At 43.4% G+C, this 17,587-nt stretch overlaps 1 protein-coding gene across 1 annotated transcript in view; it reads right to left on the reverse strand.

Annotated features, from left to right (window-relative positions):
* Positions 1–8,869, reverse strand: part of SLC7A14 (solute carrier family 7 member 14) — a gene marked incomplete at both ends in the record, with an annotated part of 49,618 nt that extends 40,749 nt beyond the window's left edge. Inside the window, one exon of the mRNA XM_080826897.1 lies at positions 8,566–8,869. Coding sequence (XP_080683023.1) covers positions 8,566–8,869 — 304 coding nt within the window. The remainder of the gene's footprint in view (positions 1–8,565) is intronic.
* Positions 8,870–17,587: the final 8,718 nt, after the last annotated feature.

The following is a 17,587-nucleotide window of genomic DNA, read 5'->3' on the forward strand; positions in this document are numbered from 1 at the left end:
CATTTCAGAATCATCAATTTAAGAGACTTGTAAAGTTTTATTAAAATGAGCTCACCTTCTCTGAACTGGTAATTGACATCCTTCCTACAGGGCTGTCAATCCAGCTCTGTGTAGAAGGCTTACATGAACTTAACAACATCCTTCTCACTGCTGACAGGTGGCAGGAAAACACTGAGCTTAGAACGCACTTTCATGACCTGGGTTATAGAAGTTATGATCTAGAAAACCGTTCAACTCATCAATAGAATAAAGTGGGCTACAAGATCTTTTGAAACCCCAGTAAGAAGGAAGGGTTTCTTGATACGCCTGATTCCCTTTGGTGAGCTCTTAAATTTGGGGGCACGGGTCTGCATGAGGCAGCTTGGGGGTAACAGCCTCTGGAGCCAGGCGGAATCAAAGTTAGATTCAACCTTGGCCACTGACTACCTTAAGGACCTGGGTAAGTCACCTTACCTCTCTAACCCTCAGTTTTGTCATCTGCAAAATAAATATACAATGTCAGTTTTTAGGATTTGCTGGGAGGATTATGCCGCTGTGTGCAGCTAGTGCCAGACACATCAGAAGTGGACACTAATAGTCACCCAGTAGGGAGAATGAAAGCATTAAGTGCACGGTGCCTGGAGCACAGTATTGGATTAATAATAATAGAAACAATAACAATAATAATGACTTATATTTACCAGGTGCTTATTAAATTATATCTTAGAGACTTTATAAATGTTGAGGATAGTTGCTATCATTATTAATATTATGACATAGAGCTATGAATTTGGACAGTATTTTGGAGAGCTATTTTTCTAGAGGCTTGAATACTGGCACGCATCTGTTTGTCTTTGCATTTCCTCTCTACCCTTTCAGTGTTCCTGCCTCTCCCACAGCCAAGTGGTTAAGAGCAGTGCTCAGATATGTTTGGGCAAACAACGAGACGCAAGCTTGTGGAATGAATGCGTGATCCTAGATCACTGAGAATCACTAGCCATGCAAAAGGGCCAACTATCCTGTGTTCATCTCTCTAGTCTGGCTTCAATTTAAGGAGGGGAGAAAGGTCTGTTCTGCAAAAAAACAAAACAAGAGAACTTAGCAGATTATCTAAATAGACTTAGAATCTTTAGAAATCTTCTTTGGTCATGAGAATCCAATCTGAGATGAATACTGCAATGAGGAGATTCTGCTTAGGCTTTGTGAAGACCCAGCCCGGGGAGGAAGCTGGGGAGCTCTGCCTGTGGGAAAGGCATCTGCTTGATGGAGCACTGCTCCCCTCACCACCTCCCCAGGGATTCGGTTCCCGTGGTCTCACCTGATGATGGATTAGAAGATGCCAAATAGCAAATGAAGACGGCAGGAAGCACAGATTAGAAATTCTAGTGCCAAACCATAAACTAAGAATGCCAAGAAAAATGCTACTTGGCCTGATGGCCTGAATTGTCTTTTAGATGCTTGGGTTCAAGGATCCCAGAGGCAGCTTGCTGAAATGGAAGAGCATGAGCTTTGGAATCCTGCATTCTGAGGTGAGAGTTCTGGCCCTGCCACTATCAGCCTGCCCCTCAGGAAGTTACTTTAACCGCTGACTGTCTGCCTCCTCAGTTGAGGAAGGAAATAAAATCACTCTTCCCTCCACCGTGTTGGTGAGAATGGGAAGGAGCTGTTATGTGGGAGCTCCCCTGTGGTGTTCCGGACACGTAGATTTGTTTATTGTGGCATTCTGTGGTGTCCCCTTTCCTAGGGTTTTCTGCTTCTACTTTCACTTTCTGTCACCAGAGCTGTGTTGTAAGTCTGTTATTCTAATGACATTATTTCAAAAACACTTTCATTGGTTCTGTCTTCTCAGCTAGAGAGAGCATTTATCCCTTTGCCACATCTTCCTTCGCCCACCCATGCCCACACCCTCTCCATCCTAAGCTTCCTTCCGCTCTTGCTCGTGATCTCTTGCCTGTTCTGTACAATACGTGCATAACCAGTGTCTCCACCTCTACTCTCTCCCCACTGTGTTACTACAGCATCGTTCTGGTTGTGTCGCTGAACTTCTCCACTGACAGAATGATCCCTTGGCCTGTCCTGAGGGGCAGGCCTTCCTGCTTGGCCCGCAAGTCCCTCCTCCAAGAACCTATTTGTTTAATGAATGATCCTGATGGACCATTTTAGTTAGGGGACAATAGTCTTTGGAGAATGGCCGGGATGAAATTGTAGAGAGATAGAGACTCCATGGGAGCAGAGACTCAGAGTTGGCACAACTAGGAAAAGGTAAGCCTCACAACTCCCTATTGAGATACTGAAGGGGACTCTAGATTTTCCAATTCTACATTACAGGGAATCAGAGACAATTTTACTTAAATATTTTAGGACAACTTGGCCTCAGCAAGCTGGAGGGCTTAAGGGTTGGGCATCCACTATAGATGTGGGAGTGATAGACAGTTTTCCTTTTCTTTCCCATCGGCAGAGCGCCTCTAATACTGGAGTTGACAATATATGCAGTCAGAAGACTACACTTCATACCCTCACCTGCTGTGGCCAAGTGTTCCAGTTTCAGCCAATGTAAGTTATAGAGAAGGACTTATGAAAAAGTCTCTTAAAAAGGACACAGAAATATGGGAAAAGACCTGCCTCAACCTGTTCTCCTTCCTGCCTTCTGGAACTCAGATACACTGACTGGAGCTCCAGCAGCCCTCTTGGATCTTGAAGTCACCTTAAGGAGGGAAGCCGAGCATCCTTGATGGTAGAACACAAAGATGGAAGGGTCTGAGTCCCCATAACTGCAGAGCCACAATAGCAGCCTTCTTCCGGGTTCTTTCTACACAGGAAAGAAGTGATATTTTTTCTCATTTTTGCTTTTCTGCTTTGTGTGATTGATCTGACCCTAATCCGCTAATACAGTGGCAGATGAGCAAAGTGATTACTCCGTGGGCTCTGCAATCAGGCTGCTTTCACCCCATTCCTTGCTCTGTCACCTCTTATCAGGTGCCTTAAGCAACTTACCAAACTTTTTGTGAGCCTCCGTTTTCTCATGTGTAATGTGAGGACAATGAAACCACTTATCACATAGAGTTGATATGAGGATTAAGTAACATAATGTGTTAAACACTTAGAACTCTTGGTACACAGTAAGTGTTCAGTAAATGTTAGTTGCTGCTGCTGTTATTACTACTACAGTTGTCATACTTACCCATCAGATTGGGTGTTCATCTTCATCCATAAGCAATGGGTCCTTTAGAGTAGAAAAAATTTCTTATTTGCTTTTGGGACTGCCTCAGAACTGGTAGATGGTGGGCACACAATACATTTTTACTGAACCACATCTTCATAGATTTTTGTCAACTATTTCTTATGAGTAATGATGAAACTCACTGGTTTTGTGCATCAGACTGGGGACTGATGCCCTGTAAGCACACTGTCACTTCATCCCTCCTAAAACAATCTTGAGATACAGGACTAAAGGGTTATTGTAGGATGTGCATGAGCTTAGGAGTCATTCAGAACTACATTCTATTTAAGGTTCAAATTTGATAATCTTAAAAGAGAACTGGAAATAAACTTTGGAAAAAGAATCCAAGCAGGCAACCTTACTCAAGTCGTAGGAGGCTCATAGGGCTTTGAGTGGCCAGATGTCACTGGCATGGTGGCTTTGCTCTGTGTTTCATCCTGAGTCAACAGAATTAGAGAACGTCTGGAAGCCATCCCACTTTCGTCCCTCAGTCTTTCAACATGGTTGTAGGTGGGAACCAGGAAGAAAAACAATTTCCCCTATCTCGTTTATTTAATCTGGTGTATTCAAAGAGTTTTTAAGGTTTGGTATGAGCATGGGGTCTGGTTGTGACCTGTTGAACTATTAAAAAGTAGATAAGACCTTATGGACAGAGGGTAAATGTTGTAGCACAAGCTGCTTCCTCTGATAAGTTTCCCTCCACCTGCAATAGGGCTGTGGGCAGTAATGATGTTGATTAGTAGGAGGAGCTTGGGAGGTTCCTGTAACTTTGGCTCTTGTCAAATTATAGAGGAAGTGGCTCTCTGTCTTAGATTTGTTTCATAGTATAAGCTAGTTTGCAGGGCACAGGGGATGATGCCATAGGACCAAGAAAATCTCTTAAGAATCTTCTGGCAAAATAATTTATGTCCTAACATATGCTTTCTCTTTTTGTAGGTCATAGCTGAAGTAGGAGTTAAGTTCTGGTGCCAATGACAGAGTAGTTCTTAATCCTGGCTGCACATTGAAATCCTCTGAGACCATTCCCTGGGTTTCACCCCAGGGCAACTGGGTTAGAATCTCTGGGGTAGGGCCTGGGCATCAGCATTTTAAAAAGGAATTATACAGAAAACTAAAAGTTGAGTCACAAAGTGGGAGAAAATATTTACAAAATCACATATGTAATAAAGGAATTGTATCCAGAATATATAAGGAAATCTTAAAAGTTAATAATAAGAAAATGAAGAACCCAGTTAAAGAATGGGCAAAAGATTGGAACACTTCACCAAAGAAGATGGATGGCAAATAAACACATAAAAAGTTGTTCAAAATATTAGCAACTAGGGAAATGCAAATGAAAACCACATTGAAATATCATTATACATCTTTTAAAACGGCAAACAAACAAAGCAGCAAGAAAAAGCAACACCTGACAATTCTGAGGACTAGCAAGGAGCAGAACTGGAATTCTCAGGTAGAGCTGGTGGGAATGAAAAATAATACAGTCACTTTGGAAAAGAGTTTAGCAGTTTATTATGAAGTTAAACCTACACTTACCACACAATCTGATAATTCCACTCCTAGGTATTTGCTCAAGAGAACTGACAACTTGTACAAAACCTGTACATAAATATTTGTAATGGTTTTATTTATAATGATCTCAGGCTGGAACCAACTCAATTCAACATTCAACTAGTAAATGGATAAATATGCTGTAGTATATCCATGCAATGGGATCCTACTAAAAAATACAATGGAATGACCCAATGATATATACAATATGAATGAACGTTAGATGCATCATACTAAGTGAAAGAAACCAAACTCAAAAGAGTATACAATGAATGATTCCATGTGTATAACATTTTGGAAAAGGCAAAAGTATAGGGAAAGAAAACAGATTAGTGGTTGTCAGGGGTGGGGGTGGAAGAGAGGAGAATTGCAAAGAGGTAACAAGAAGGAATTATTTGGGGATGATGGAACTCTTCTATATCTTGAGTGTGGTGACGGTTACATAATTGTGTTGGTCAAGCTCATAAAGTTGTATATTTAAAAGGATAAATTTTAATGTATGTAATTATATCAATAAAGCTGACTTCTCTCCCCCAAACGATTCTTTAGAAAAAAAATTCCCCAAGTGATTTAAATTCATAGCCAACTTTGAAAGATATTGTTGGTATAACAAATTTGAATCTAGGTTCTGGTATTTAAATTTCAGTTTTCTTATATGTGAAACTGAAGGTAATAAAACCCACCTTGAAGAGATATTATGAATTTTTTTAATTTTAAAGATTTATTTATTTTAGAGAGAGAGAGAGGACATGTGGGAGGGGCAGAGGGAGAGGGAGAAAGACTCAAGCAGACTCCTTACTGAGTGTGAAGACCAATGTGATGCAGGGCTTGATCCCATGACCCTGAGATCATGACCTGAGCCATAATTAAGAGTTTGACGCTCAACCCACCACCCAGGCGTGGTGCAGAGATGTTATGAGTATTAAATGTGATAATGTACGACAAGCTCCGAATACAGGATTTGGCACACAATAATAATAACTGTTTATGTAGTGCTATGTGCCAGGCATTGCCACAGCACTCCCAGGCATCTCTAATCTTTACAGCAACTCTGTGAAGGAGATATCATTATGACCATTTTCAAGGTGGAGAAACTGAAGCTTAGAGAAATTATGGAACTTGCTCAAGGTCTCACAGCCAGCCAGTGGCCCAGCCCGTTTCCAAGTCTAATCTTTTTTTTTTTTTTTAAAGATTTTATTTATTTGACCAACAGAGATCACAAGTAGGCAGAGAGGCAGGCAGAAAGAGGAGGAAGTAGGCTCCCCGCTGAGCAGAAAGCCCAATGCGGGGCTCGATCCCAGGACCCTGAGATCATGACCGGAGCTGAAGGCAGAGGCTTTAACCCACTGAGCCACCCAGGCACCCCCCAAGTCTAATCTTAACTTTGCTGATTACTATATCACTTCTGAAATCTCAATTTCAACATCCTGCTTTTTGGCTTCATGTCTACTGTTCTAGTGCACTTTCTCAGTATTTTCAATGGCATCCTCATGGTTGGGCCAGGTTTTGGTAAGGCCAGAAGGAGAAAGGAGCATGTATTTAAAAGTCTGAAGGTAGAGGGGAGTTTGAATATTGTGATATGGAGAAGTGGTAGGAAGTTTGGTCAGGGGAGATGAAATATAGTGATGATGATACAGGAGTGGAAAGAAGATAGCAGAGGGGGACTTCCCTTAGTTTAGTGACAAAGGATTACAGAATGAGAGGCCTGGTTGGAGGCAGGTGTTATAAATATGCACAAATTTGTCACAAATTATTTTGGCCAGGGTTCTGCCTGGGAGCTATCAGAGAATTCTGGCTGGCCTTAGTTAGTGTAGAGAAACGTATGGATACAGCCACATGTTGAAGGGGGGGGTGTCCTTGATTTGGGGAGAAGTAGGGTTTTGATTTGGTGTCTGGTGCAGTGGTGAAGGCACCAGTTACTGGGCAGTTCCAAGACCTTCAGTAGAGCTGAGCCAGTGGTGTGCTGACAAATGCTCAACAATGGATTCTCTGAAACCAGCCAACACACCAGACTGTTGGGAGCACTTGCCAATTTTTGTGGTGTAAATACTCCTACTATAGCCAATTTCAAGGTAACAGTGAAAAATTGGGGAGAGGTATGCAGAATTAGGGCTCTTGGCAGCTGGCACAAGCTGGTCCCAGCACAGCTCTGGCTGAGTCAGTCTTAGGTCCTCCATACGAACAGCAGAAAAGTCTGAGCTATGTAGTGCCACAAGCATCTTGGCAGGGGTCAGCCTTCCAGAATGCAACTGAGCCTTGTTCTGGTTTCTAAATATAATGTAACACTGCAAAGCATAAGATGTGGGTGATTCATTTGTAGGACTCATTGTGGTATGGGAGATAGGGTCATAACAGAATGGAACTAGAGGAGAGTGGGCAATCTGCATTAACTGGGCAGGACTCAGCCATCTGGCCTATGCCTTCAGTGGGACCCCTGGTTATATGTCTGCTTTTTGTCCTATCGTTAATTTGTTCTATACACTAATACTTCTAGATCTATAAATTTATAATGAGCAAGAATCTGGCACTTTCCTACAAATAGTTTCTTTGCCAATAAGCTTGGAAATGATTGCCATTGGGTTAATAGCATTTGAAGTATCCACAGAATTCATCCATGTGAATAATTTATTTTCATCTATAGGAAAACATAGGTTCTGAAGGAACCTCAATTATTAAGCTATTCATGCATCTTAGAGCTGACTTCAGGAAAAAGGATACTTGTACAACCAATAGGGAAGTAAGCCTTGACAAGAGATAAATAAAATCAGTTTGGAATCACTTCCCTCATTAAGTTAAAATGATATAAACTTCCTGGTTGTGTGTTCCTGGGCTATGCATCCCCTGTGGATGAAGGCTAGTCAAGACAGACAATATTCATGTAGAACTTTCCTTGTGATGGTGTGCTTTTGTACACATGAATCCTGATATATTAAGAATTCTTGCTTCTGAGGCACAGGACGAGGTCATGATGTTCCCTGCCAGGACAGGAGCTGACCCACACGATCTGCCACCAAAAACCCAGAGAAATGCTTTTGCATTTACAACTCTCAAGAAGCAGGATGTGTTCTTTGTCCTTCTTTTTCAAGTTATTATCTATTGACCTATTCCTGGGAAGATACTGTGGATCACAGATCAAGAGAAAAGCAGGGAAGAGGAGAGGGAAAATAGAAGAGCCTTTTCACAAATTATCAATATATAAGTCCTGGTGCCTTATGTAAAAAATGAATTTTATGATTCTTTCCCAAGGAGAGAGGCGGCTATGGCTGAACTACCCCTGTAGAAAACAATCTGTTGAAGTGCTTGTGGCAGATGGTGCTTTGTGATTCTCACGATGGCTTTATATTTCCTAGCTTGGTTTCCTCCTGCTTGGGGGTCACAATGCCAGCTTTTGGCTCATCAAATCCCAATCATATCAGATTTAGTGACTTGTCATTTTGCTACTCTGCCTAGCCTTTATATATTATTTATAATCCTAGCTATATCCACCTCCCCACAAAGGGATTGACCTATCTTCCATTGAAAGAGAGAGTTATGATAAAAACGGAGCCATTAAGACATGACAGGGAATGAGAAGTTAGGAGGTGGTCAGACACCAGAATAATTATCTGTAACAAAAAAAAAAAAAAAACAAAGAAAAAAGAAGCTACTACAGTTGAGTCTTGAGCTCTCTGGCAGTCAAGGCAAGAAAGGAGCTTGATGACCCCTTTGCTGACACTTCATACTTCTCAGCACTGAATATTCTAGAGGAGTGGGATGAGAAGTAACAGACTGACCAGTGCACCTTCCACAGGCTTCCACTCTACTGAGACACTTACCTGATAATATGGACGCAACGGCTGCAATGATGAAGGACACAATGACACCAGGTCCTGCCATTTCCTTAGCCACCAGACCAGATACCACGTACATCCCCGTGCCCACGCAGCTGCCAACGCCAAGTGAGATGAGGTCCATGGTGGTGAGCACCTGAGCTAGCTTGGTGCCATGGGCCGTGGTGGCCCCAGTTCCCTCCAGCATGGACTCCACTGGTTTGGTGCGCAAGATCCTGGAGTGCATGGCATACCAGGCGGCCCCCCACTGCACCCGCCGGGGGTCCAGGGAGGCAAGGAAGCCACTCATCCTGCGTGATAGGGTCTCGGTGAAGGTCAACTGATGAAAGAGGGTCTGTGGGAGCCTTAGAGGGTGCTTCTGGAACTCATCTAGTGAGTAGGGATCTCCTTTTTAGGAAAGGTCCAGAGGGACCCAAAGCAGCCTTCTCCTGGGCATGAACGTCTGCAGGAAAAACACAAGAAAGAAGAAGATGAGACTAAGCAGGGACAAACGATCACTTGGAGGCATGGTTGGAGGTCGATGTACTGAACCGTCTGAATAGGTCTATCTTGTGTACTCACAATGCGGGAGGGTTGTATTCTCCTGTGTGTCACCTCAGGTCCTAACTAACAATCTGCCATTTGCATTTTGTCCCTGAGTCGTTCTGAAGAAGATGGTCTGAGTCAGGGCTCTGCCCCTTACTGCTGTGGGACCTTGGGTGAGTCACCCTACTTCTCTGTGCTTCAGCTTCAACTGTATAATGGGGTTAATAAAACCTTCCACCTAGTGTTGATGTGAAGATTAGATTAGTATCGAAAAAGAGCTTAAGACAATGCCTGGCACATGGAAAATGCTCGCCTGGCCTGGCTCTGCCAAGACTTACCTTGCTTCTCCTTCTTGGTAGACTCGGTCTGTGATTTTTTGGACATATTCTTTGGGGGAAACAACATCCTCATTTTTTAAATACAAAGATGTAAAATTAGATTTATGACTTTTAAGGGGGACAATCCCACCCCATGGTGTTGTTTTGGAACTTTGCTCTCAAATAAAATGAAAAGTGTCTTGAGCCTTATTTTGCTCTCAAAGATTGAAGAAGAGGATGTGTTCTTGGCATTTGGTGGGTGAGCCCCAGAGATGCTAACCGGGTGCGAAGGTGTCATCCAATTTTCCATGATCTCGCAGACATTCTTGTAAATGAAAATTCTGCTCATGATAATTTGAACCCAAACGCTAATAGTTTTATGTATACACATATGAGATTTTCAGGGATGGTTTTAATATACATTGACTTTTCCAGGAATCCAACTATAGAGTAAATGGAAGGATGATTGTAAATTCTTTAGTTTGGAATCAAAAAGGAATTCTTCACGGCTTCAGAAACTCAAGGCCCCCTCTCAACACCACCCATGGATCTCCCATGCAGAACACCTGTGACTGCCTGCTTTTTGGAAGCAGCACACTGACAGTGATTCTGTATACAGTGAAAGCATCTGACAGCTACCTGGGTGCCCGCCTGAGTCTTTCCATACTCAAGTATGTTCTATACAGGTAGGTTATTCATGCATTCTGCTTCAGAGTATTAAAAGGGGGTGGTCTAGGGGCACCTGGGTGGCTCAGTGGGTTAAAGCCTCTGCCTTCAGCTCAGGTCATGATCTCAGGGTCCTGGGATCGAGCCCTACATCGGGTGCTCTGCTCAGCAGGGAGCCTGCTTCCCCCTCTCTCTCTGCCTGCCCCTCTGCCTACTTGTGATCGCTCTCTCTACCAAATAAATAAAATCTTTAAAAAAAAGAAATAAAAGGGGGTGGTCTAACAAAGCCTTTATTACAGAAAAGAGGTGCTGGTCTTCATAGAGCTGAGAACTATTATATTAGATGATTTCCCAAGTTTTGACAAGTTAGAGAATGCCAAGATGATATGAAGCTACTTTCTTTGTAAGCCAGAAGTTTTATACAGTTCTATAAAGACCTTCTAAAGTACAGCTGAACATTAATTCCAACTATGGTGCTGACAAGTCTAGGACATTTACATTTACAAGAAGTACCAGCCCATGTAATCTACCAATATTATTAATTAATACTACTTAATGCTTAATGTAACATTTGTCTGCTTTTAAAGGTTTTCCAAACACAACCTAATTAGAAGGATCAGACAAAATGAAGTAGTTTGGTTTACAGGGGTTGGGCGATGGACCTACTGGTTTAATTTCCTCCTAGATTTGACAGTATTGTTTCATGCTGTGTTTTAATTCTTGACAATACCTTAAATATCAGTACATGTGGATAGTGCCATTGTATATGGCAGAGTTATTTTAAAAGTCTAGAGTGTCAGCAGTCTATTTTCTCTTCTTTTTTCTTTTCTTTTCTTCTTCCTCCCTCCCTTCCATCTTTCCTTCTTTCTTCCTTCCTTTCTTTCTTTTTCTTTCTAAGATTTCGAGATTTGTCAGAAAATGTATCACATATATACCAGAGTCTGTGAGAACAGTTGTTTTGCTTGAGCTCTTGTGAGAAATTAATGTATATATCTATTTAATTTCAACTCAGCCAGCATATACCAAGTATCTGTTATGTGCCAGGCATGGTCTTAGACTTGGGGTACAAAGACATGGTTCTTGCTCGCATGGAGCTTTCAATCTAGAATGCAAGGTGATGAACACCTAAATCACAAGGCAAGGACTAAGGTTTGTTTTTGCTTTTTCCTGAAAAGGTTATTTTTTAGGGGTGCCTGGGTGGCTTAGTCAGTTAAGCATCTGCTTTTGGCTCAGGTCATGATCCCAGGGTCCTGGGATCAAGCCTCATGTTGCGGGGGGTGGGGGGGGGCGGTGTCTCAGCTCAGCAGGGAGCCTGCTTCTCCCTCTCCCTGTTCCTGCTACTCCCCCTGCTTGTGCGCTCTCTCTCTCTCTGTCAAATAAATAAATAAAATATTTTAAGAAGCTTATGTTTTATTGTTTTCTTATTATAAAGCCATAGGATGTCTACCGCAGAAAAATCAGACAACATAAACAGTGATGTTCGGAGAGGAAAGAATTTAACAATACGCAAGATGATAATAAAATCTGATCATTCCAGGGAGACATGAGGGCATATCAGATGTTGAATTGTGTACCCCCCAAATTTGTATGTTGAAGTCTTAACCCCCAGGGTCTCAGAATGTGCCCTCATTTGGAAATAGTTGTTACAGATGTAATTAGTTACGATGAGGTCTTCTGGAATAGGGTGGGCACTTAATCTAATATGATGGGTGTCCTTGTGAAAAGAGGACATTTGGACACAGAGAGAATGAGGTGTGAAGATGAAAGCAGAGGCCAGGCTGATGCATCTAAAGGCCAAGGAACACCAAGGATTGCCAGCAAACCCCCAGAGGCTGGGGGAGCGCCCCAGAGCCCACATCTTCCTCACCCTGCTGCACCGTCATTGCAGACTTCCAGTCTCCGGAACTGGGAGACAATACATTTCTGGTTTTCAGATGCGCAGTTTGGGGTGCTTGGTTATAGCGGCCCTCACAAGCTAACAGCGGTCGTGAAGGATCCAGAACAGGGTGCTGAAGGGGTGAGAGAGGGTCTATGAGGCCATGGATTGGCATTGGCCCCCGAGTGACGGGGAGTCAGTTGTGCCAGCTGTCAGGAGAGAGTGTTCCTGCGCCGTGGTCCCAATGCGAGAGCGGGTGAGACCCGTTCCCGGGACTGAATGAAGCTGGGATGTGGTGAGGAGGAGGACTCCAGTGTCTTGTCAGAGCTTTACGTGTGCCAGCTAATTTAATCCTCATGACAAATCTGCCTTTAGAGAGGAGGCAGGGAGAGGTCCAGTAATGGCTCCAGAGTAGAGGAGCCCATAGTGCCAGCCCGTGGCCCTGGGACACCTGCTTTCGATCTCATGTCCTTCCTCCTGGCCCTCTCACCTGAGGTATGGTGTCAGCCTGCAGAGGGCTTCGGCGCTAAGACAGGGCTTGAATCACTCTGAGCACAGCGAGAAGAGCTGGAGGTTTTATTCAAGCGAGTGACATGATATGATTTACGTTTTAAAGGGCTCCTGTAGTGAAAAGAAGGGCCATCTGTACCCCAATGTTCATAGCAGCAATGTCCACAATAGCCAAACTGCAGAAAGAGCCAAGATGCCTTTCGACAGACGAATGGTTAAAGAAGATATGGTCCATATATACAGTGGAGTATTATGCCTCCATTAGTTAGGATGAATACCCAACTTTTGTATCAACATGGACGGGACTGGAGGAGATTATACTGAGTGAAATAAGTCAAGCAGAGAGAGTCAATTATCATATGGTTTCACTTACTTGTGGAGCATAAGGAGTAACATGGAGGACATTGGGAGATGGAGAGGAGAAGTGAGTTGGGGGAAACTGGAGGGGGAGACAAACCATGAGAGACTGTGGACTCTGAGAAACAAACTGAGGGTTTTGGGGGGGATTGAGGGTTGGGTGAGCCTGGCGGTTGGTATTAGGGAGGGCAGGTATTGCATGGAGCACTGGGTGTGGTGCATAAGCAATGAATTTTGGAACACTACATCAAAAACTAATGATGTGTTTTATGGTGATTTACATAACACAATTAAAAAAAAATGAAAAAAAAAAGTCTCCTTTTAGTGTCTGTGAGGTTAACCGAAGAATCATGTGCTAATGATAAGTTAGTTCCAGGATGGAGTAAAAAGGTGCATGAGGTATGGCCTGGCCTCTGAGGAGACAGACCAGCCAAAGGAGAACCATCACCAGAGCAGTTACATAGCAGCCTGTGCACAAGGACAAGGGACATGGGGGGAAGGGGACAACCATCCGGAGGGCCAGGTATAGCCTCACGGGTCACCTGTGTCAGAAATGAGGAGAGTGGGCCCGTGTCAGGGCAGGGCAGGAGGCTTAATGTTGGCTTTCTGAAGGATCGTCACAGAGTTTTCTGATCTCCTGATCCCTTTGCAGTGGTTCCCTGCAGTCTAGAATTGCCCAGGGTTCTTCCAGAAACACTGCTGCCTGGCTCCCACCCCAGAAATTCATTTAATTGGCCTGAGGTGTTGTCTGGAGATGGGCATTCTGTAAGGCTCCCCTGGTTGGTTCTAGCAAGGCCCAGGTGGGTCCACATGCCACCAGGGAAGACTAAAGTGGTGGGTGTGGAAAACCAGGTATGTCCTGTGATGATTGATTTTATGTGCTACGGGATGCCCATATAGCTGGTGAAACATTTCTGGATGTATCTGAGAGACAGTTTCTGGAGGAGATCAGCCTTTGACTCTGTAGACTGAGGAAAGAAGGTCCTCCTTCCTCATGTGGGTGGGCGTCTTCTGATCCCCTGAGGGCCAGAGTAGAACGGATAGGCAGAGGAAGGGTGAGCTCACTGTCTTTGCTGGAGCTGACACCCAGTTTCGATTCTCGCACATTGGTGCTCCTGGTCCTTGAGTTTTGGATGCAGAGTGGGGTTTACTTGATTGGCCCCTCCACCCTGATTCTTGGGCCTTCATACTCAGATTTAATTACACCTCTGGCTTTTCTGGGTCTCCAGCTTGACGACAGCAGACTCTGGGACTTCTCGGCCTCTGTAACATGGGAGCCAGTTCCTGTAATAAATCTGGATTTTCATATGTATCTGTAGATGTCCTAGTTCTGTTTCTCTGGAGAACCCTAATACATTGTCATTTCCCACATGGGGCCACAAGTCTGACAGGTACCTCCTGTTTCTCTCTTTGGGCAGGTAGCTGGGCCTCTTGGCAGCTGTCTCCTGCAAATAGTGACTATGGATGCTGTCGGTCTGGAGACACCCTCTGGGATACTTGTCTGAGCAGCCTTCCTCAGAAACTGTCCCAAGGACACTGAGAAATGAACCAGGCTTGTTAGGGAGGTGACGGCTTTTATTTGATAGGTAATCATAAGCATGGTGAAAACGCAGAGAAGCAATGGGAACATAGGTTAGGGGTGGTGAGCGTTCCTTCCTGGCTCTCTTTCCTCTGTGTAATTCCTCTGAATGTTCGCTTTATTGATGCAAACAGGGACTTGGGGCATTTTCTTTCTCGGTTGGAAATTTACTGGAGAGAACAAAATGTACGAGAAAACATGCTTGTAAGTGACTATTGACAATATCCATATTCATTACCCTCAGATTATGTTAATCAAAGATAGTTTTGGAAGCTCTCTGCTGTTGTCTTTCCAAGATGAGCAACAAATGTGTGTTGTGCTTTCTCTGGCACTTTTATTCAGGTTTCTCAAAATACTTCACAGCTATAACTAAGAAAGGCTTAAAGGGCCTCTGGGAGGGGAGAGTCATCATTGTGGTGTTTGCTGGTGTGCTTGAGGGTTCAGCGGACTCCAAGTCTAATGATGGTAAAAGCAGGTTTGTGTCAGGATGAAAATAATCATGGCTTAGAAGTTCACTGAATAGGGGCGCCTGGGTGGCTCAGTGGGTTAAAGCCTCTGCCTTCGGCTCAGGTCATGATCTCAGGGTCCTGGGATAGAGCCCCGCATCGGGTTCTTTGCTCATCGGGGGGCCTGCTTCCCCCCCTTTCTCTGCCTGCCTCTCTGCCTACTTGTGATCTGTCTCTCTCTGTGTCAAATAAATAAATAAAATCTTAAAAAAAAAAAAAAAGAAGTTCACTGAATAGGTAGGATTATCCAATTAGGTTGGAGCCTGACTTTGGAAATGAGGAGAGGAAGGAAATGAAGGCTAACAAAACAGTAAACAGCCAAACATCATTTTGGCTTGATTTTGCAAATACACCAAGGGATTACAAAAATCCCTCTGTGACATCCCCGGAGAATAGCTATCCAGCATTTGCTGGAACATCTGGAGCAGCAGGGAACATGGGCTGATGGAAGCAGACCCTTCACCCTGTCCTGAGGTGGGGAGTCAGGATTGCTGCAAAATTCTAATCAATGTCCCCTGGCAAAACGAGGTTACTGTCCGGCTAAAAGGTGCCTGGTTTGATGAGCCCCACCTGGAGGATCTAGAGGAGCCCTCTGAGGTCTGCCCTACTCCTGTATCCTGGGGTCTGCAGCTAACCCTCCTCCCCACTAGCCTCCTACTTCTCCGCCTCTGGGCTGAGCTTCTGGCTCCTAGTTAAGAACACAAGTCAGGAGTTGAGTTCTCCGGGTTCGAGTGCTAGCTCTGCCCTTACTAGCTAAGTGACCTTGCATGGAGCCTTTCTGTGCTTCAGTTTTGCCATCTATAAAATGGGATAATAATGGTACTAGCTCCTCGGCTTATGGCGAGGAGCAGAGGAATTCACAAGTGTGAAGCTTTTAGCACAGTGTATGCTGGGTGTCTGAGTCCCAGGGTCTGCCCTAACAGAACATCCTAGTAGATGGAATTGACATCTGTGTCCGGGTAGCTTTCTCCTGTCGTCCCCAGTTTTGCTCTCTGTATCTATACAGATTAGGGTTAATCTGCTTACAGGAAAAGTCTTCAGGGTTTCGAAGACAACTAACATAACTCTTGGGAGTTTTAGCCTCTCCAGACTAAACATCTTCAATTTCTTCAGTGATCAGCAGTGTCTCACATGGTACAGCTTCTAAATCAATCACATTTTGATTTATACTTCTTGGGCAGGCTGCAGTGTATCATTGTTGACATTTTGGGACCATGGCAAAGCAGTAAGGAAGATGTTTTTGATCAGTCTAGCGCTGTGTGTGTCTTAAGTTACACAATGCTGGTCCCTGACAAATCAACTCAGAGATACTGTCGACCTCAAAAGTAGGGTTCCTGACTTAAGATGGCTAATCTTCCCAGTTAGTCTTTGTGAAATGCTGGATTGATCGAACCCACTTCAAGTATCTTGTGGTCACCTACCGTATAACTTAACAACATGCTACCCCATTTATATTGTATGTGGAGCCTGAGGCCAGCTGGCTTTTTTTTTTGCTAAGAATGTTTCTAAAGAGGGGTCTGGATCTATGACAGTTGAGTAGCTAAGCAAAAATGTTGTTTCCATTCAGTTTCCTTTTCAAATACTGTTGTTTCTTTTTCTGTTTCTAAAATGTTATTGAGTGCATTAATCAGCTTTTGCTGCCATCGCAAACGACATCAAATTTCAGTACGTTACAACAATGACATTTATCTCTTGCTATGACTCTACTCCAGGCTGTGGATTGGCTTCAAGGTTTTTCCTCACTGTGGACGGCGAGTCTCTGCATATCTTCTCAGACATGAGATTCAGGCTAAAGGAGCAATCCCTAGCTGACACAGGCTGTTGTTTTGTGGCACAGGCCAAGAAGAGGGTCTGGTGGAAATGTATGAAGCTTATTCTGCTTTTGGCTGGAGCTGGAACTCCATGGATTTTCTATGGGTTAAGGTGAGGCACATGACCAAGCTCAAAGTTAATGGGGTGGGATGTAGAGTGCTGTCATTGAAGACAGGTAAGTCAGATGGCAAAGGGTGAGGTTGTATACTTTTCTTATAAAGGAAGATATGAAAAGCTGTGACAGTAATATAACTTCTCTCACTATGTACTACTATGTACTAGGCAAAGCAACTGCATTATAATTTTTTTTGAGGCTAGTTTTTCTGGAATGGGTAGAAGTCCGTGTGTCCGGTATATAAACTTAGAGACTCTGATTTGCTCATTTCTGTACTTCCACAATTAATTCTCTAAAAGTATGAATATTGATTTCCTTTAATGACGAGTATAAATCCAAATTTATCTGCTTTTTAAATATATATATATTTTTATTTCTTTTCAGTGTAACAGAATTCATTGTTTTTGCACCACACCCAGTGCTCCATGCAAAATTCATCTGCTTTTGAGAGACACCAAGCACAACAAAACAATGGGAAGTCATTCTAACCTCGAATGCTAGAGATATATATATATATATATGTGTGTGTGTGTGTGTGTGTATATATATATACACACACACACATATATATATATTAATATATTTAACCTTATGAAGATAATTTATTTTTACCTGGTCTAGGACAACATTTCTGATTTTAACATTTCCCATTCTGCTTCTTTGTTTGTCAACAGAGAATATTATCTATGTACATATTTGGCAGAAACTGTTGTGAAAATACTCTAAGGGGAATGACTGGCATCT

The sequence above is a fragment of the Martes martes genome, assembly GCF_963455335.1.
Source record: "Martes martes genome assembly, chromosome: 1".
In the NCBI taxonomy this organism is placed as follows: domain Eukaryota; kingdom Metazoa; phylum Chordata; class Mammalia; order Carnivora; family Mustelidae; genus Martes; species Martes martes.